At 37.4% G+C, this 21,073-nt stretch overlaps 1 protein-coding gene across 3 annotated transcripts; it reads right to left on the bottom strand.

The window, feature by feature from the left end:
• Positions 1-229: 229 nt before the first annotated feature.
• Positions 230-20,787, bottom strand: LOC116707655 (capZ-interacting protein). Of its 3 annotated transcripts, XM_032545062.1 has the most exons (7): positions 20,628-20,751; positions 10,763-10,823; positions 9,842-9,928; positions 9,662-9,733; positions 8,336-8,395; positions 7,407-7,610; positions 230-5,999 (listed from the first exon to the last, which is right to left on the bottom strand). In XM_032545062.1, the coding sequence occupies exons 3-7, from the start codon at positions 9,866-9,868 to the stop codon at positions 5,571-5,573; spliced, it is 792 nt and encodes a 263-aa protein (XP_032400953.1). In that variant the 5' UTR covers positions 9,869-9,928; positions 10,763-10,823; positions 20,628-20,751; the 3' UTR covers positions 230-5,570. The 3 variants fall into 3 exon arrangements, with proteins under 3 accessions (XP_032400953.1, XP_032400952.1, XP_032400951.1); XM_032545061.1 differs by lacking the exon at positions 10,763-10,823 and having other exon boundaries at positions 9,842-9,924; positions 20,628-20,787; XM_032545060.1 differs by lacking the exon at positions 10,763-10,823 and having other exon boundaries at positions 20,628-20,763.
• Between the last annotated feature and the right edge of the window lie 286 nt (positions 20,788-21,073).

Below are 21,073 nucleotides of genomic sequence, written 5' to 3' on the forward strand. Positions count from 1 at the left end.
TGCATTATATGCTGATAAAAAAAGACAGAAGAAGAATCATATATGCCATAACACATTATTGGAAGGTAAACCACAAATGTCCTTTGCTTAAAAAAACTGCTGTTCACAAAAAGCTTTATTCAAGAATATAAATGGAGAGTTAGGTGGAAGAAAAAAGTGTGGCAGAAAATAAGGGTTAGGAGGAATAAATTGTAAAAAAAAAAAAAAATAGGACAGGACTGGTTAAGACCAAAGTAAAAAATGTTTTATTTTGTAAGTTAAGGTGACAGAGTCTAGGACAAAGAGTGGAGAGAAACTCTAAACTTCAACTGAATTTGTTTTAGTTCAAGTTAAAAGTCAGCATTGATGCTTACCAGGAGCACATTGTATGAAGATATCGATTTCATTTTCCACTATTGGCATCGTTATGTTTGATTGGTTAGCCATTTGGCCTGACCTAAGCTGTAGAGAACCTATGGAGTATTAAAGAAATACAAGAAACATCAGACTAAAAGATGTAGACATAATCACTTCATTAATGCACTTAGTTCATAAAGAGCCCACACCAAGTTTTGGGTGAATATGCTGTAGGATAAAGAGACATATCTTTTAGTAGACTGGCATTTATGTTTTTAAGATTCTTTCATGTTATTGGTTTTATATAATATCACACATTTTTTTAAACTAAATTTGAGCTTTTCTTTAACAGTAAGCCATAATCACTAATTAGATACAAAGGCTTGAAATATATTACTTTTTGTGAAATGGATATGGGTAATAGACGAGTTTCATGTTTTGCATCTTATAACAAAAATAACTTAACTGTTTGGTGAGATTCTAATATATTTTATCTGGAAAATTAAGTATGAATAAATAGTTGAGTTTTGAATTTTAAAATGTATTTTTAAAACGTCATTTCCTTTAGACCTGGGATTGCACATTTTTTGTCCAGTTTTATGAATTCTTCAGTTGTTTATAGCTATTAGACTTTCATACATTATGGTTTTACTTTCTGGGTCTATTTTTCAAAGCACATGAAGCACCTAATTTTTGGTATCACATATCATTAAACTATATTATAGATTTTGATAGTTGATGTAAATTAGTAAAGATGTTTAACAAACCAGTAAAATAACTTTGTTATATTGCCAAATTTGAAGTAATCTTGAACATTGTGTTGCTTTATGATTTGTACAAATCAAATGAAAAACCTTTGGACTAATATTTCCCAAATTTAGCAAAAACTGGACCCATAACTAAGGAAATGTGACTCTGGAATTGGTTATGGTATTGAGATTAGAAATGGAAAATATGTAGGAATATATTTGCTAAACACATCTACAGTGAAGAGCACCATGTTGCAGGAAGTCATCTGGCCGGTTTATCATAAATATTTGTACACAATCTACAAATCATTTGGCTGTTTAGTTATTCAGGAACATGCTTTGAAAGAACAGAATTATAGTAGTTTTCAGCATCAAATAAATCTAATAAATACCAGCATAGACAACATATTTTTAAAGGATTTTAGGATATCTTTACCCTACTTTATCAAACAGAATTGTACATAGACAGGACATCCAGGGACAGCTTGTGCAAAGACAGGCCAGAACATAACACAGTCAGAAACCGTCTGCAATTGTACAAACATGTATAAACATGTCAAGTGTGAGTGGGAATCCCACAGTTAAAGTCACAGTGAGAGCTAACATCCAAACAGACAAGTTTGTTATGGTGAAACCCTCTATTGCTTAAAAAAAAAAGACAGAAGACAGCAGAATGACAGATGATGCAACTGACACCACAGAAACATGAAGAAGGAACTTGAACTCTTGAAAAGGAAACAGAGAGTTTAAAATCAGAACTAGAAAAGTTGTGTAAAGTCATACTTGGAAGTACAGTTCATCTGAAATCTTGAGGCAGTAACCTCAAACTGGAAGAAAGACTTCAGCAGATTCCAGGAATAACACAAGATATGAACTCTATCATCTTTACAAAACAAGTCGCTGGTGACTCACTCTATGAATAAAATACTCATGAAAATCAGCACTTTAAGTTTTCAAGAAAAGCAACTTACATTATCCAGTTGTCTCGGTATCTGCTTAGGAATTTACAAATATTTATCTAACTACAGTGATATGCAGGATAAATGTATGACTTAATCTCACAGTGAATAAATAAATTATGTGACATTACCAAATCTTATTTAGAAATAAACAACCCCTCATAAAAATAAAATCACAAACAGGCATGATATCCATTACTAATACAAGATAGGGGTGAAATTACAGGATGAAGTCCAAAATGTGCTACAACCTTTACAGGTAAACTTAATGTAACCTTCTCTAAACCTTTGAGTGCTCATGTCTAACTGTTCAATGTGTCAGTCCTTTTTGCACCACTTCCTTTTCTGTAATACGGAGCCGAATGACAAAATTCACAGCAGGTGTTTTAACCAGGAATCAACCAATAAATGTCATCATCATCACGCTTTGATGTCACAAGACCAAGACGACACTTAGCAGATGATCAACTGTGCCTCGCCATTGTGGGGTTTCAGGGCAGGATGTAATTAGACGGAAGTGGCTACTGAGCTTAGGGCGTCACAGAGTGTCATAAGGTTACAACAGAGATACAGAAACACCGGAAAAGTCACAGAAACACACAGAAGTGGACGTCCTCTGGCCACATCCACTACTGATGGCTGCTTCTTTGTGAACAATGCCCTGGGGAACAGAATGATGAAAAATGCCACTCAACTCCAAGCACATTTAAGGGAGTTGAGAGACACGTCAGATCGGTCGAAACCATTTATATCAGCATGTAACGCTTACTGGACGACCTTCGTTGGTACCCTGACCATACCACCACACACAGACGTCATGGACGAGGGACCAGCAAACTCGATTCTGTTCTCTGGTAAAAGTCGATTTACGCCGAGAAGAAATGATAGCCGTCAACAATGTTGGAGAACGTCAAAGAGGGCGCCATGTTTAAGCCACTGATGTCACCAGACAAACCTTTGGTGGTGATTGTGTTTAAGTGTGGGCAGGTCTGTCCAGTCCAGGGGTCTGCAACCTTAACAACCCAAAGACGCTGCTCAGTCCAGCTGAATAAAACAGTCAGAAAATGTTGCTCATGAAAAAACAACTTGAATATCAGCTATAGGAAATTTGTGGTGATATTTTTCAAGAACCACAATTTTATTTCTGTTTTTAGGTATTAAGGAAAAACAAAATAATTATAATGGTGTTTAGTTGCACAACTTTACGAACTCGTTCATTCATGGTTGTTTTCACGTTTATTGCGCTGTCCATATTAGTCTCGATATTTGCAGTTTTCTGGAGCGCAACGCGAAGCTCGACGTAATTCACAGGTAATATATTAACTTGACATTAACAAAGACACAGCGGGACGGTTGAAATGATCCGTCCCGCTGGAAACGATAGGACAGGGAGAGTCTGAACTAAAACTAACTGGATGTCAGACAAATTCTGGGGTTTATGTCTGCTTATTTCCAAGCCCAAAAAGCGCAACACGCGGACTCACTAAATCTGCAAGCGACTTTAGAAAAAAAAAAACAAGCCCAAAGCTGCTTATAATAGGACTTGGCGAAGGAAACTCAAAATACTTTCTGTTTTTCCAGCAACAAAATGCGCATCTCCCTCTCCCCTCCATGTTTCTGTTTCTGTCGCTGCTGATACTGTCGCATAGAAATGAAGCCTAGGCGCACATTCAAACTGGAAGACTCTCTAGCCTCACCTGCATCATCCAATCGGCGCGTCCAGCTCATCGCCGCCGACCTATCAACGCTGGATAGGTCACGGCCAATCACCGACCAAGGCCCAGTTGATAAGGACCTTCCATCCATGGCATCTTCCGCTTTTCAGCTGCGCTCAACCCTCCTCCACCTCCACTCTCCCTGGCTCTCCAGGCACACATCCTCCACCGACCTCCACCACCAGCGTCGGGCCCCGGGGGATGACATTCCTAACCTACATCGGGAATGCTCATCCGAGCTTATTGCAATTCACAGCTCGATGTCCTCAGCAGGGGCCCGAGCGCCAAAAAACTTTAATTTATGTATGTCAATAAACCTTTTTAATCGCTGTCTTTCTCCGTCTGAGTCTCTCCAGATTGAAATGGCGGTTTCTCCCAAGACACGTAGAGGAAATAAAATTTAATTACAAATATAATTACAAATGGTGACGCAAAGTAATTTCGATAAGTAGCTGTAGTCTTACTACTGGATTTGAAATAGCAACGCGTTAGATTACTCATTACTGAAAAAGTGGTCCGACAGTCAGTAACGCCTTACTAAGTAACTCGTTATTGACATCACTGGTGGTCACTAAGTTATACATAACCACTTCATGCCAACTAGATGGCAAAGGAGGAAAGAGTGATAAAATTACCTCATTTCCAATGTAGTGGAGGATCGATATACAACGGGGCTATTCTCCTCGATTTAGACCCTCGGCGTGCATCGTGGCGTCATAGGTTCTTTAAAATACTGATACTGATATTAAAATAGAAACTGGTAAAACATGATAATTTCATTGAAAAAGGACATCATTTTCACTGCAAGGAAAAGTAAAGGACCTGTCAATGTGTGGGTCTGTCTATCTTCTTGGTTGCATCTTGCTATCCAGGAGGTCTTACTGATTTCCGATCACTTCAGTTGGAGAAATGTTCCCTGATTTCAAAACTTTGGTCGAAGTGGTGCTTGTAATTCCAATTTTTACTGTAGTAACAGCGAACAGGAATATGTTGCCCATTGTTAGGTACAGGGGAGGATCTGGCATGCAGTGGGCCTTTTTCTCTTCCAACAGCCTTGAGGACAATGATAGAATGTGCGTCATCACCGGCTCTTTGATATTTCAAAATCAGTGAACTCTACCAAAGAAATGACATTGAGTTTTCATTGGGTCTATCAGCAGGATAATAATCCAAGGTTTTTAAGGCTTTTTATCCGTCACAATCAGGAGTCTTGATAATTGTCTAGGGCACTGTAATTTGAAAGATTCTAGAAATATTTTACTTTAATACTCATAAAGGTCAGAACAGCTGTACATTTTGTTCCACACAAACCAACATATACAGTATTTTTAAGGACAGTCAATTTAAATGATTCAGTTTATCATCACATACAAAAGAGCCCTAATCTAGTCTCTGGTATTTTATACCTTTATCCATCCTTTTATTTAATGTTACTCTCTGTACTGCATTCATGACAGGCCAGAGGGGTGGGGCTGAACTCGTAACTTATATCAAAGTCTTGTACTTAAAAAAAAAAAGTTCAGCAAAAAGAGGGATTTGCAAATTTAACAAATATTTCCCATGATCAGGTATAAGTGAGGATTTTTCTTTCCATGTTTCCACAGCTGTTTTCCAAACAGCTGCTTTTCTCAACTGTCCAGTGCTGAAAGACCTGTTCTAAAGACAGCCAGTAGAGGGCGGCGGAGTCCTTTAAAATCAAATGGCGGAGATATTTTAAATAGACCATCTCTTAAATAGGGTAGTTCTCCTAATGAATGTATTCATATACCTATTTGTATGTTCTTTTTCCAGAAAGAAAAGGCTTTTATAGTTCACATATTGTCGTTTTCTTCTTGTTTTGCAACTTGAGGCATCTCGTCCTGCCCCTTTTCTGTTTCAACGTCCCCCTTCCTCTGCTCGTCAGACAGTAAAGGATCCTGTCCCTCCTGCAAAGCCTCTGCAGGTAGATCTTGTTCCGCCTCCTGCTCTAGATCCCGTCTGTCGTCTGGGTCAGACTGTGCCACCTCGGCCTCAATCTTTTCAAAGTCTTCCTCTTTGTTTTCAGCTTCTTTTACACTGCTCAGCTGCTTGGATTCAGCTTCCCCCATTAGATTCTCAAACACCTGGTCCTTGTTCCCATTTTCTTTCGGGGCATCCAGTTCACAGGGGGAATGGTCACTTGTAGCACCTGCCTCCTCTCCAGCTGACCTTCTGTGTTGTCTTGTAGGCGGACGCCTCTTGAATGATAATCGTGGACGGGTCTGTGTGGACAAGATGAGAAAGAGCCACGAGAGAATTTAAAAGCTGTGTAATTAGGGGTGGATATTTAACACAGCTGTATTTATTGTGATAAAATGACAGGCCTTGGAATTTTATAATTTGGCTCACTTTAAAATTGAAAACACATTATAACTGTCTTCATCACTGTACTCATATTAGGGCTCTAGCTAACGATTATTTCAGTAATTGAATAGATACTAATTATTCTGACAAGAAATTGAGCAATCTGATAAGTAAATTGGCACATTCTGCACATTTCTCTTATATCCACTTTTGATTATTTTATAAAATATTAGAAATACATGAGAAAATTCATTTCCATTTTTTAAAATAAGAAAATAAATATTTCTATACCTAAAATTCCTTTAGAATTCCTGTAGAAAAAGATGAATCTGCAGCTTAAAAAATACTTTTAACATAAACATGTGAATAGCATAACTCCTTCTGCTTCACTTAACATCAATAAAGTGTATATATATATATATATAAATATAATTTTTTTTGATTAAGTGGTTAATAACTGAAGTGCAAAAGATGCTTATTGAGAGACTTTTTATTAACATTCTATGAACCAGATGAAGCTAAAACTACTCCACTTGAGGAGGTCAGGGTAGAACATATTTTCAGATAAAGTTTTTTTCATGCTAAATGCAAAATGTAGATATTTTTTGTTGTGCTTGATTACTAATTTAGTTGACGTCTTCAAATATCGCTTAACTATGAATACTCCAGAGTTTTGTTTCAGCACTAATTCAGATCTATTTTAAATCTAGAAAAGCCAGCATAGCTTAGGAGTATAACCCTGTTAAAATATAAAATTAACAACAAACAAGACAGAAACATTCAAAGGCGTGAATTTTGTATAGCATTGCATTGATTTTCTTTGTCTAGTTGTCATTTCTAAAACAAAAATGAAATGTTCTTCATCTTCAGTGCAACAGCAGTTGTTTTTGCTCTTCAAATGATTTCCGGTCACGTCAGAAATCTCACTGAGGTTTGCGTGAGAACACCACAAAGTACAGCCAGGGACTCTAACTAGGCTAAGTGGATTATTTTCTTCAATCCACCATCTTGCTCTAGCTTATCTCAGACCTGCTTAAACAGAAGATGCACGTTGGCCAATCAGAAGTGTGTCTGTGAGGACAATATGCATGTGCCTCGCTGTGTCGTCACAACTCACTCACCAAGTAGCGTGAGTAATACTTCGACTCATTTTTTTTTTCTCCAATCATTGGCTCAGTTTCTCTCAAAAATTCAAATACAACAATTCAAATGAGGTCACAAGTAATCTAGGACTCATAATGGATCAAAAATAAATATGTTGTGGGTAGATCAGAGCACCAACAACTAGACCCATCTATGCTGTTCATGCCTGATGATGGGTTTACCTTATTAAAGCTCGGCAGCGGGGTCCCTTCAGGTGGGCTGTCGAAGCTAACAGGATCCTCATCTTCGCTGGACAGATGCAGCGGTCGCAGGGTGGGGCTCAGGGGCGTGCAGGGCGTGGAGGGCGACAACTGTGATGGCTGCAGCTTCACATCTGAACCCTTGGGTGAAGGCAGAAGAGCTGTGGGGGATAGAGCGAGGTTGGCCTGCGGAGAGGAATGATGTGTGATTATCTGTTGGGGATTTTGCGTGTAATTCTGTGCTGGGAAGTCAAATTTGAGAGTGATTAAATGAAAATTTGAGCATTTCAACAAAAGTAAACGATAAACAAATACAAAAAAACAAGGTTCCAAAATGCATTATTTTCCTTGCTCTTCTGATTCCTCCCACTTTTAAAGCAGACTATCAAAACAAACTCCAGTAACAAATAAATCCTGACCAATCAATTTGAGAAATCATCTGCCTCCCAAAAGACAGGGCTGCCCAACTCTAGTCCTCAAGATCTACAGCCATTCAGCTTTAGGATGTTTCTTTTCTCCATCACACTTCACTGATCTGCATGTCATTCCCTCTTTATGTGCATCTAAAAGTCTAAAAGCACCCCTGAGTTAAGATCTCTGATGTGTCCTACCTGGACTGGGGAGAAGAGGAAGAGGGAGAATCTGCAGCCTTTTTGTCCCATGGCTGCTCGCTGTGGGAACGACTAACTAAAGGGTCTAAAGTTGGAGGCTCAGCAGAGCCTCAGTGGCCCAAGATCTCATTAGACTATTAATCTGAGCCGATTGTGGCATCGGAGAAGAAAAGCCCCACCCCTTTCTTCCCAAAATGTCATGAGCTAATGAACCAGTAGGGGGCAGTAATGACTTAAACATCCTCACTTCCTGTAGTGGATTATGCACTGTAAAACAATCAAAAGAGTCTAAGGTTGTACCTGCAGTTTCTCAATGATGGAGGAGTTCTTTGTTTTGAAGGTGGTGGGAGAGACAGATGTCTGGCAAAAAAATGAAAACAAAAACTGTCACCATCAGAGATAAATACAGAAACATTGTTAATCTCAAGTGAGTTTAGGCACCAAAGTGATTAAATACAACTACAAAAATAACAATGAAGATATTGATAGGAATCAAATTAAATATGTAAAAAATAGTAAAATTAGTTAATAAAAGCAATACTGTAATAGAGATAAATAAATAGTGAGCATACAAAGTTAAAAAGAAAAAAAAGTGAAGCTGCAGCTGAGTTGAAAGGCACAGAGCACGGTAAACTTAAGTCTGCATATTTGGCCTTTTTGCTCCAAATAAAACTTTAATAACCCTGAAAAAGTAACAAAATCTTAATTTTAGTTTCTGTAGGTGACAGGAAGCCAGTGGAGTGTGGCTGCAACCGGAGTTAAATGCTGTTTCCTGGAGCCAGTCAAAAGCTGAACCAACTGATTAATACCCTCCTTGCACATAGACTTACAGTAACTGAGGTGTGTTGTGAAAAATGCACGACTGATTTACTCAAAGACTCTCGGAAGGAAATATGACTTTACCCTGGCTTGAAGGTATAAAAAAGCTTCCAAAAATGCCACCCAGGTTGCTCAAACAAAGGATTGACTGAAAGAAGTCTGGCATTCCAAACAAAATAACTGCTTTTCATTTTGTTTAAGATTTGACTTTATCCATGATTTGTGTCCTCTATTGGAAATTTTGAGATCAAATCAGGTCTATCAAATACGTTTATACTCAAAAAGTGAACTTGATTATGTCAAGAACTTACTTAAATACATATAAACAGTAGTACAACATGATGTGTATTGCTGAAAAAGATGTATGCGTCACTGTAAATAAATAAAATGGAAAATAAATAATGTGAAAATGATGTTGGTCCCAGGAAAATAATGAATCTGTAAAGAAGTATTATTTGGGTTCTAATTGTTTAGTGTTAGTGCATTATTCTTCATAATGTTACGATTCATAAATTGAATTTAAGCCACATTATTCCCTGCACTGTAAATAGGTGTAGAGTATGCCACATTTAGATACTTGTCTTGAAAATGGAAATAGATACTCTAACATAATCTACATATTATAACCTAAATTTCTTTTCTCCAACAAAATCCATTGTACTCTTAAATGCAGGCTTAAAACTGAATGAAAGAATAGATTTGATTTAATCAACACATTGTCAGAAGACTGAGACAAACATAACATTTTTCAAAATTCAGGAAGCTGACCGTAGCACATAAATCAACAGAGGAACCAAGTTTACCCACATCTGACACTTCCTTATCTTGTGAAGGATTTTGCAACTTTAGAGAACAAGGAGGTCGTCCTCGATAAGGCAACTGCAGGAAGAGAGGAAAAAAAAGCTGAAAATCTTCTGAGTATAAACAGGTTGTGAGTCAGAATACTGAAGATGTTTTTATTAAACAACCGTTTGGCTAGATGGTTACCTCATCGTTTGAGTTGGGCATTGGCATAATGTGACCCTTTAACTTTCCGGCCAGCTCAGCCACAGACGGCTTGGATGGAGAATCCTTCTGGAAAAACAAGAATTCAATACAAAACCATCAGGATTATTTAACAATAGACAGCATTAGGTGTTTTACTTAAAAATAGATGGCTACCGGAAGTCCACAAGGAACCATTTTAGGTCCCATTCCTTTCAATTTATATATTAAATGTCTTATGTCTAATATACTTGATTTTAAACATCTGATGTTTAATCAATATGAACAACTAACATGGACTTAGTTGCTTATATTGCAAAAACAACCTTGGGTGCTTCTGCAGAAAAGCTAAATTCAAGCTTAGAGAAAGTGTCTACATCTGAGAAGTCACAATTGAGATTAAGAATCTTTTTTTCAAGGAAGGTTTGCCAATGATGTCTTGTCCTTCTATTTAAATACTTAAGATAAAGTGATTGTTTTTCTATTAAAATAATAATAAAAAAAAACTAGTTCTGTTAGAAAATCATTCTAGGTCAGAATTAGGGGTAACTACATTAAATGTGTAACAGAAGAGGCTCATCTTGGATTAATATAGGATTTTTAGTTAAGTTTTTAATTAATTTTAAAGTAAAATTAATCAAAACTGTTTGTGAATAAGCAAAATTCAGGGATATTTTCACATTTGTCCTTGTGTCCCAAGAGGCTGATCTTCAAATACTTAAGCAAAGTAAGTTTGACCATCTTGTGACCAGTTAGCATTTTTTTGAAGCTCCCTTCTTTTCTTTCAGTTTGCATGTTTCAAATGCATATTTAACATCTACCATAAATATGTGGTGAAGTTAAACCAAAGTCAAGCTTTGGTTTAACCCACATTATCACTAGATCACCATAAACAAGGTAAAATTCTCATTTCTAACTTTTCACCTAGAAATGAGAATGTCATCAAGATGGAGAGGATTTGCAAGGGGAGGAACCAGCTAGAAAGCTTAAGATGACGAGAAACACCATCTTTCAGCATGAAAAAACAAATACAACATCCAACAACATAGCATATTTTCATCAAAAGAAGATTGAAGTTTCTCAATTGCGCAACTAGAATCAGAGACAGGAGATTAGCAAGTGGTTAGTTATGACATAAATAATTAAATAACTGTGGCGTAAGTTTTACTTGAAATGTACAATAGTCTTTTTCCACATTTTTCCATGTTTGATGAATGACAAAATCCAAATGTCAGATTGAAAAGTGACAGTGACATAAACCATTTTTGACTGAATTCACAGAAAACCAAACAATGCTGATATTCTTCAATAAAAATGTTTCACTTCCTCTTCTCCGTCAAAAGAAAAAGCAAGCAAAGTGAGAAATGCAGACATCAGGCGACTGAGGGGAAAACAGAAAAGGATTCTAGCAGCAGTTTGGTGGGTTTCGGCGCCGTCCTTGGAGGAACTCTCTTGAAGAGAGACAGGAAGTGAGCCCTTCACCCTGCAGCTGGTCAGCATCACGCTGCAGCCTGTGACAGCAGGGACCTGCATGTCCTCGCTGCTTCACGCTGTTATCACTGCTCGGCCTCTTCACTTTCTCCATCTCCCGCTATTCCCAAACTGATTTCTGCACCGCCCTCCTCCGCACTTAACTTTGAGGGTCACTAACTCATGCACATATCTGAGCCTGAATGATAAGTTGGCGTCAGAGTAGAATGTGCATAAATTTCTCCTCTCTGCATTTATTTCTATAATACGATGGCGTATTAGGCCGTACTAAAAAAAATTAAATGAATGTTATTTTTGAATGTTAAAAAATTAAATTTTTTAATAAAATAAAACTAATTATTACTTTTTTTAATAAGTTAAATTTCTTCTCATCTCATTTATTTCTATGATACAATGGAGTATTAGAGCATACAAAAAAAAAACTTAAAATACAAGAATAATCAACTCCTGCAGGTTACAAGAGTAAAGTTGTAATATTATGAGAATGAAGCCATTGTACTATGAAAATAAATATTATAAAATATTGTAATATTTTTTAAAGTGAAGTAATTGGAATTTGAGAATATAGTCATAATACTTACAAGAATAAAGTTGTACACGAATGAAGTTAAAATAATACCAGAATAAAATCAGTATTTTGAGAATAAAGTCATAATATTACAAGAATATAGCGGGAATATTATGACTTGTAATTTTATGATTTTCTTCCTATTAATTTGATTATTTTTGTTTTCTTGTCCCTGCTCTGTCGTAGATAATACGTTTAAACTGCTAATGCTTTTGGTTTCCATGAGTTTGTAGTCAAATTGTTCTGAGCTTGTGGAAATTCTCATGCATCATGTTGCCATTAAATGATTTGCATCTTGCTTGTGTGGTCACTCCCTTTCAATCAGTAACTTTCACACTATGTCACATTTCCATTTCACTTTTATACATCATTAAGAAACTCGTGGCTTTCTGCTCGCAACTGCCACTTCTGTCATGTTTCCTGAGTGGGCATTTCCACTCTGTCATTCCCTCCGCCTCCCCTGGGCACAGTTTGGACCAGTGCCCAGGAAAACATGGATCTCCCAAGCGTCACAAACACACATACCGGGTTAATCGCAACGCTTTATTTTCTTTTGCTTCTCTTGTTCTCAGCATGACCTCACCACCAAACTCCCTGCACCCAAACACAGTGAAACGTCTGCTTGGACTCCTCTGTTGTTCCGCTCCACATCCAAACTTTTTCCTAAATTCTCCTGCCTCATATTTGATAAGCAGTAATTACCAGATGCCCTCCAACCCCCCAACCTCGTTATTTTGTAAGCTCCAATTGTTAACTCTTTCCTGTCCTTCCAAAACAAACGCATTCAGAGAAAACCCAAATCACAACTGCACAGCCAAAGGAAGCAGGGCTCTTTGTTTTAGTCGCCGGAGAGATGTCTGGGGTGAAGAAAAGCTTCGTCATCTATCATGGTGGGAAAAGATAAACAAGGACTTTAAACTGGATGGAATGAAAAAAAGAAAAAAAACGATATTCAGTTCCCTTTACTGAGATACCCCTAAATAAAATCCAGTGCAACTATCCACCTCAAAAAGTCACTTAATTAGTAAATTAACCATTTTTATAATTTAATTTTAGAATAAAAGCAGCTGTTCTGTGAACGCCTCAGAGGTTTGATAAAAGAACCAGCTTCATCTGCACATCACACTTCACCATTCCCTTGGTGAAGCATGGTATTGGTATCGTCATGCTGTGGGGATGCATTTCTTCAGTAGAAACAGGAAAGCTAGAGTTGATTAGAAGATGGATGGAAGAAAATGAATGCTAGAAGAGGTAGAAGAAAACATGAAACTGGGCTGGAGGTTCAAAGCATACTACTGTGTTAAAATGGCCTAGCCAAAGTCCAGACACTATGTGGCAAAAATTAAAAATGAAATTTACAGAGTTGATAGATAATCTGCATGAGTTGATTATTTTTGCAAAGAAGGAGCAAAAAAATGTTGGTTTCTAATGTGCAACGTTGGCAGAGACATAACCCAAAACACTTGCAGCTGCAATTGAAAGAGATATGACTGATATGATATTACTGAGTGCGGTTGCTTTACAATAATTTGTAGATTTCTGACATATCATGTTCGATTGCAAACTTAACAGGAGTGACGGAGCAATAGAAAAGCCAAGCTTCTGATGATTTTAATAAATTATGAAGAACATCAGGCGTCTGGTTTGCCTTGGTAACAGTCTTTTGAGAAGCTCCGCATCTGAAATCTAACTTTTGGTTGAACAAATAGTAAACGCATGTAATTCTCCTTATCAATGGTCATGATGTAATTTAAATCATCAGAGTGTAAAGCCATCACTTAGTGTAGGGCATAACTAACAGGACAAAGGTTCAGTATTCAGTCAATCCACTGATGTGATTAGTTTCACATTTAAAATATGCATATTTTGTTCAAATTCTTTTTTAAAAAAAGCTTTATCCTAATGGTCAGATTACCATTAACAATAGAAGTGGGAATCAGCAATTTACTGTAAGCTGTCTGAAAGCAAACAAACTTTTCAGATAAAAAGTAAATGTTTCGTGGATGGGATGCCCCAACAAGCCTCTTTAAATTACATGTGAGCAACTGGGGAATTCACTTTCCATGGCATGAGTCTCTTCACAATTTCCACATGAACAAACTAGTTGCCCACAACATGGTGTAAAATACAGTCATGTAAAGTAAAAGGCATACATTTTACATTTCATCTAAGAGAAACATGAAACATAACTTGTGCTGCATTCACAGGCAATCTCACTTACTATTTTTGCCCCAGAGAAGACAAAACAGATAACAACAGGCCTTAAATGGAAAAATAAAGAGTTGGTTATCAGTACCGCACACGTTTCACTCAGCTGGGACCCCAAGCTTGGCTGTGAAAGAGTGGGAAACTATGTTTCTCTACAAGACAGATCAGATCAGACTATTTTTGGGGGCGTAAGGCCTGGGAAAAAGCCCCAGAGCTGTTCAAGCAGCTCTGCTTCGTAACCCCTCTGCTCCTCCGAGTGTCCCTAGACCACATCTGAAGCATGCTGTAATACAGCATATGGAGCAACTGAGTATGCCTAAACAAGGAGATGGTTGAAATTCTTCTTTAAGCCAAACAAGCATTCAGTGGAGTCATGTGAACTGCAGCAGAGCTTAGCAAAAGTGCTAATATCTAAATTTTGAACATCATGCTCAACACGCCATCAGACAAGGGAGTTGTGGAGGCAGCATTATGATACGGGAACCCTTTTCTTTACCAGGGGAAAAAAAAGCTAAATGCAGGTAAATAAATAAAAATCAGACCATGTCTGTCATGTTTGCACACAGCTGAAACACTAATCTTTATGTTTTATAAAGCACAAAGTCAGGCATAAAATTTGTGGAGAACAATCTTTTCATTTTTGTTCACATAGATAAGTGGAACTGGACTGAAATATGTAAAGAGGCAATTTATCAACAAGTCATATCAAAACACATAGCAAACATGCCACAATTAACCTAGCAACTGTGTCACACCAAAATATTTATCAGAGCGAAGGGAAAACGATTAATTTTAATCAAACTCTAGTTTGTTTGCTTAGAAGGTCCGGTTCATTTGTGTAAGTGTGAATGTGGAATAGAACTTTAATGTAGACAAAAAAAAAAAAAAAAGAGTCAAACTTTGGTTAAAGTTAACGTTGGTGCTGGTTTAAAAGATAATGCGAGGCTGACAGGAGACTGCTCTAAAAGCAGGAAAAGGACTGTAGGAATCTGGGTAAATAAAATCAGAACAAAATAAATACCATATGAGTGGTTTTATTTTGTAGCTCGTGGTCTTTTACCAATGACAAAAGAGAAATCCTCCAACTGCTAAAATCTGATGCTACTCAATTTTTGTTTACATTTCATAAAGGATGATATCGTTGCTCTGTTTTCGTGTTGCTTCTTTCAGTGGTTCTTGGTGCAGCGCCCCCATAGGTGAGTTGGTAAACCTTAATACTGTAGTTGTATGTGTCAAAATGTGGCATCTTTTTAGAAACATAAGCTACAGATAGGTGGAGCTTAGGTGATGCGTTTTCAGAACATTAAAGTAGATTTCTTAGCTAAGCATTGATAGTGCAAAATCTTGACAAAGAAAGTAGAATCCAGAATTCCATCTGACTTTTCAGCAAAACATTGGACTGGGACTTGGTGTGGGTAAATACCTATTTTTAAATGACTCGGATCAGCATCTGAGATGTCTAGATTCAGATAGACATAGCAAATATTTAATGATGTGTGCAACCGATATCTTAATTCTAGACTGTGAATGAAAGCACGAGGTTTACTGTGTGACCAGTCAGCTGTGACAGAAGAAGAAGAAGAAGAGTCAGACGGTCCACACAAAGTTTGCTTTCTTTTCTTACTTGCAATTCCTGTTCCCAGAGGCAGGGGGGGAAGAAGCACATGATATCAGGCTCAGCAGACATCAACATATCCACCAGCAGTCAAAGAGCCGCCAACTACACAATCGATCATGAGCCTGATGATAATCTGTAAGATCGTGGATGCTTCTCTGAAATTAAAACCCTCTGGAAATCTCTTAGTTAGAATGAAATAAAGCAGACAATTGCTCAGCCAGATCTTGTTCAGATTAGCAGACAGAGCATTATGCTTTCATATGGTCTCTGCAGCTTCAGCTTTCGCATTTCAGCAAGTCCTTCCACAGGGAAACAATGACAGAGAACAACTCCTTCTGGCCTCAGCACCTTTTTCAGAGAAACTGGCACTTCTAATGCCTGCTGCCTTTCCAGGAAAACATGAGGTGTTTTTAAACCAGGCCTCAAGTGAAAATTTCTCTTTTCCACAGTTCTTACAATGTAGTCCTTCACCAGTGGATGAGCGAAACTTATCCATGGGCGTCTGCGGCCCTGAGGTAACAGGGAGGTGCTACTAGCACAGACTGGTACTGTATGCTAGTCAAATAATAATACATATATATATAAAAAAAATCACAAAGTGAAGAATAAGTAACTGTGATGACCTGAAAATAGAAACAAGATGATGATATACACACACCAAGAACAAGTTGGATAGTTTTAATGTAAAAGTGAAACTAGATATTTACATATACTCACATGTTTATGAGGATAATTCATAACATTTGAGATAAATGGAGGCATGACTGGATGCATTTTAAGGCAACACTTCAAACAGACACCATAGGAAAAGCACTTCATCCCTGGTACAAGTATAAACAGTATGGGAAGCTGGTGAGCAGGAGAGAGTGTCATTATCCATATTGACTTAGGTGAAAAAACCACACAGAGAGGAAGAAGTCTTATTCCAAAAGACAGTCTTTTAGAAACTCACAACCACTAATATTAGAGACAAATCCTGCTCTAATCGAAAATTCAAGTGTTTTATCCTCATAACCATCACTAAATTTTTAAGTGAAAGAGTTATAGGCTTTGTTGAAACTGAAAGTTTACAGATAGAAATGATTAAAAGCACCCATACAGCCCTCAGACGCCCATCGGAGAAAAATGTCAAAGTTTTGTGGTAAGAAAACCTTAGGATTGCACACTGATTACACAAAACATCAAAGTTACACCTGCAAAAGGCAGCGCTCATCCAGACCACAATGACCTAAAGTGTCCTTTTATACTCATTAAAAGTTTTATCAACAAGGATAAATATATATATATATATGCAGAAACTTGCGGTAGGTTTTGATTCATTAAAATCTTAAAAATGACCAGGAAGTGAAATGGTGTTTGCAAACAAGTAGCAGCTTGCAGCCTTTATCTTTACACTCCTTTCTGCCAAAAAAGGAAGAAAAATGGCCATATGCCAAAATTAGAAGAGGGTGGTGCAGGTTGTGTGGGTTAACTGCTCTGTAGGGAGATCTGAAAGTAATTTATGAACTTATAAAGTCTGTTTTCGTCATTTCCACCTACTCTTAGTCAGAATTATCAGGGGTTCTTTCCGACTAAATTAACCTATTTATTCACTTAGAACTGGCTATAAGTAGCTGAAATCCAAACAAATTTTTAATGACAACAATGTTGTTCATCCAAAAGTTGTGATTTTGATAGATAATGCATATAAACTCTATGTTTAAATGAAACTGTGCATCATTCTGTTGCATTAATTCATGAATGGCAGCAGCACGGCTGTTTTTCTTGTGCTGGTTATCTTGTTCATAACCCACCTCCTGTATCTTTCTGCTCCATATGCTGCTTTGGGCTCTTAAAGTGTCCAGTGACAGCAGCAGGCCCTGACAGAGCACCACATGTTTTTTTTTTTATTTTAGTAGAAAAAAAACACACTGAAAATCATGCAAAAACAGAAAGAATAATAAAAGATCATGCAGTTTAAAGATTTGAGTCTTTTTAAAACAATGATTGGGCATAAAGTGGAAAAACTAAAAAAGAAAAACAAACAAACAAAAAAACATCACAGTAGTTTATTTCTGTTTTAGGTGCCAAGACTGTTGAGTTCTTTATGCTTGATTTATCTACTGCATGCCTTTTTGTTTGTTGCCACTCTTTTGATTTTTCCTTGGGAAAAGTCCGGATCCATTTCAAAGCTGCAGCATGTAACTTTTAGAAGATATGTTTCTTACATATTTGATAAAACTATCACCATGCCTTCACAGTATAACATGAGACACATAATCTGTGGGAAAAAACAACAACAACAACAAACAAGCTCCTCTGCTATCATCTCATCTAATCTTTCCAGAAAAAACTTCAAATGGGACAATTTTTTGCTGTCATGTAAAATGGATGATGCAGAGAGCATCGTTGGTGAGTGAGGAAGGTGCTGCACGTTCAAAATACTATGACCCCGTGTAGATCTTATAATACTGATGCTATGTGTTGTTTTAATACACTGTAAAGTCATTGAGTTGCCAAATCTGTACATGGTAGTGATTTTATGAGAAGACTGGGTGTATTGCCTCACCTTAACTCACTCAGATTAGTATTTGAGACAAGAAATTGAGACATCCCATCATAACATCGCAGAATTTAAGCTACTTAGCAATGCAGAATGTAAATAAACTATTTCTGAGACTTTACTTCGAAGCTTACACTAACAATTTGTCAAGCCAAGGCATTTGTTTCCCTTATTAGGTTGAAAAACAAATTGAACACACTTTATGCCACATGGTAATGCTTCCCAAGCTTACATGTGTTTTCAAAGTCTGCACCATCTTCTTTTACTGCTTTGTATGTTTCGTAAAAACACATTGGTGCTATCTTTTTAAAGTTTTTTATGCTGTGCAGATCTGTACCAGTCTGGAGACATGTAATGCAAACAATCAGTGAAACAGGACCAAAGTGACAAAAGTGTACAGCAAAATAAGACAGGAAAGCTTTTCAGGTCATCATTCTGGAAAACTGTTGTAGACAAGCATGAGAAATACTGCAGAGAAAACACAAAGAGTTTGAGAAAAAGCATGTAATTGTGTCCTTTGGGGCATTTTCCACAGCTTACATCAGAGCAGAAAACAGTTAAGATGTGTGAACAAAAGTCTGCAAATATTCTCAGAGAGCGGGAGAGAAAGAAAAACAAGACGATCTTACAAAATACAGGAAACATCAGTGTCATATGACATCGCTGGATGGTTCATGTCAATGTGTGATTTTGCAGAGATTCATCACAGCTCAATAAAGTTAGGTATTGTTTTTAATCTTCTCAAAGTTAAAAGAGTAACCCTGAAATGAATCATCCCAAAATACAGTCTTATTTGCTCCAGTGATGAAGAACTTTTATAATGCTAGGACAGCTAACAGTACCTGTTTATAATTGTGCTTTGACACAATTCGCATGACGTAGTGCAGCGGAGCAGAAAAGGGAAAAACTAACTCATTAGCAGTGCAGCTGGCACTGGCTGTTATACATTGACTTTACTATGCATTACATAATAAATGTGCTCGCCAGATGGTTGGCAAAGTATCTCCAAAATACTCTCTGCCCCACTTGTGGTGGAGTGTTTCCATCAAAGAAGAAGAAGAAGAAAAAACAAAACACCACAGCATGAAATCTGCCCCTGTGGAAAATCCTCAGGTGCCCACTTCACACTCTATAAATGTCCAGTTTGTTTGGAATCACATCGATGTTCCAGTATGAGAAAAAATAAGAAGGTTGGTCGATTGTGTCACATTTGATAAACATAAACTACTCGGGTGGAAACTGTGAAAAACATCCCAAATCTTCTGATCAACAAAAATCCTTAATATTATGACAGTCCCTCCATGTTAGTTTTGTGTAACCAGTTCTTCAGTGAATCAGGCTAGCAGCGAGGTAGCACATGTTAACTCTAGAGGAGCTGCAAACATCCACAGCTCAGGTGGGAGAATTTGTTGACCGCTCAATATTAGTTAATGAAAACAAAAGTTATGCATCCTTCAAACAATAGAACAGCTATGAATCATATGTCACCCCAATAAAAAGATCTGAAGGTCTCCACGGTTCAGGCATAATTTGCGCATCTTCATCAGAAAAAGACTTTACGAATAAAATTTGAACCCACCTCAGATCTGCTTCTAGATGCAGTTTAGAGTCTAAGGAGAAGCAAAGCAGAGCCTTAACCTCAAACTGAGTGGTTTTTGCTTTGTGGGAGCAGTTTTGCAGATTACTTCCGCACTTCCTAATGTGCTGTGGAGGAAAGAAATTGGGTGTTTCACTTCCTACTTTTCACGTAGCATGGAACTCTTGAGAGTGATGTTAAAAGTCTGAGGGAACTTCTTTTTTTAAACAGGGAGGGGGCTTCCAAAAACGGTGAGCAAGCCATACATTTCCTCTGCTCAGAAGAAACAGCTTTTCTGTTTCAGCTTCTGCACTTCAGAGGAAGAGGGGACGCTGTGCAGATCTCTGTAAATTGAGCAATTCATAAAAGATGCTCTGTCATCTCCTTTTACTTCCACTTAGGCTTTGGTAATGCGCCACAAGATTAGTCTGAAACTCACTGAGCATCTCAACTTGTTTAGTTTTAGTAAATCTTCTCTCCCCTAAATGTGTGTGAATGTGTCATTATTTGGATTTCATGTGCTGCTTTGTATAAGATGCCAAAAACTATGTGAAAAGCATTGATATCCTATATGCTCCCACTGATCCATACTCTTTAACCCTATAAAACTGTTAAATATTGAAAGAAAACAATCTTAACTCTTCCAAAAAAAATATGAAAGCAGTATTTTTAAATACTGCAACTTCAACCATTGATCTCCTGTGATGTAATGCTTCCATTTCAATTCCACTTGAATGTCTAAAAACATCGGGTTGTAAAGAGAACAGAGATTTAAATAGTTTCTACCTCCATCCTGGGAATGCGCCAGGAATCGTCCCCTCCTGGTGTTTTTTTTCTCCCTCCGCCTTGGTCTTTAGGAGCAAACTGCGCGCAGCTTGAGAGGAAAGTGAGGAGAAGCGAAGAACAGCAGCTCTGTGTTTATATCTGGAGCCAAATCAGCCTCATGGACTGAGAGGGAGGGGCCCTGCTATACTTTTCTGCACGCATTTGACTCCCACTGTGAGGACTTTCAAACTAAAAGCCCCTTCATTACGGCGTTCAAGCTGATAAATACGGCATTAAAATGTGCGTATTTTACATACATTTCCTTTTTGCTTAATTTAAGTTATTTCTAAACAGAAATCATGCAAAGTTGAATTCAATTCAGCGTATTCATATAGGGCCGATATTGCGAGACTATGTTTCTTTATCGCCAATTCAGTTATTTGATTAATTTCAAAGAAATGTGATTG

Source organism: Xiphophorus hellerii, chromosome 18 (assembly GCF_003331165.1).
Source record: "Xiphophorus hellerii strain 12219 chromosome 18, Xiphophorus_hellerii-4.1, whole genome shotgun sequence".
NCBI lineage: Eukaryota > Metazoa > Chordata > Actinopteri > Cyprinodontiformes > Poeciliidae > Xiphophorus > Xiphophorus hellerii.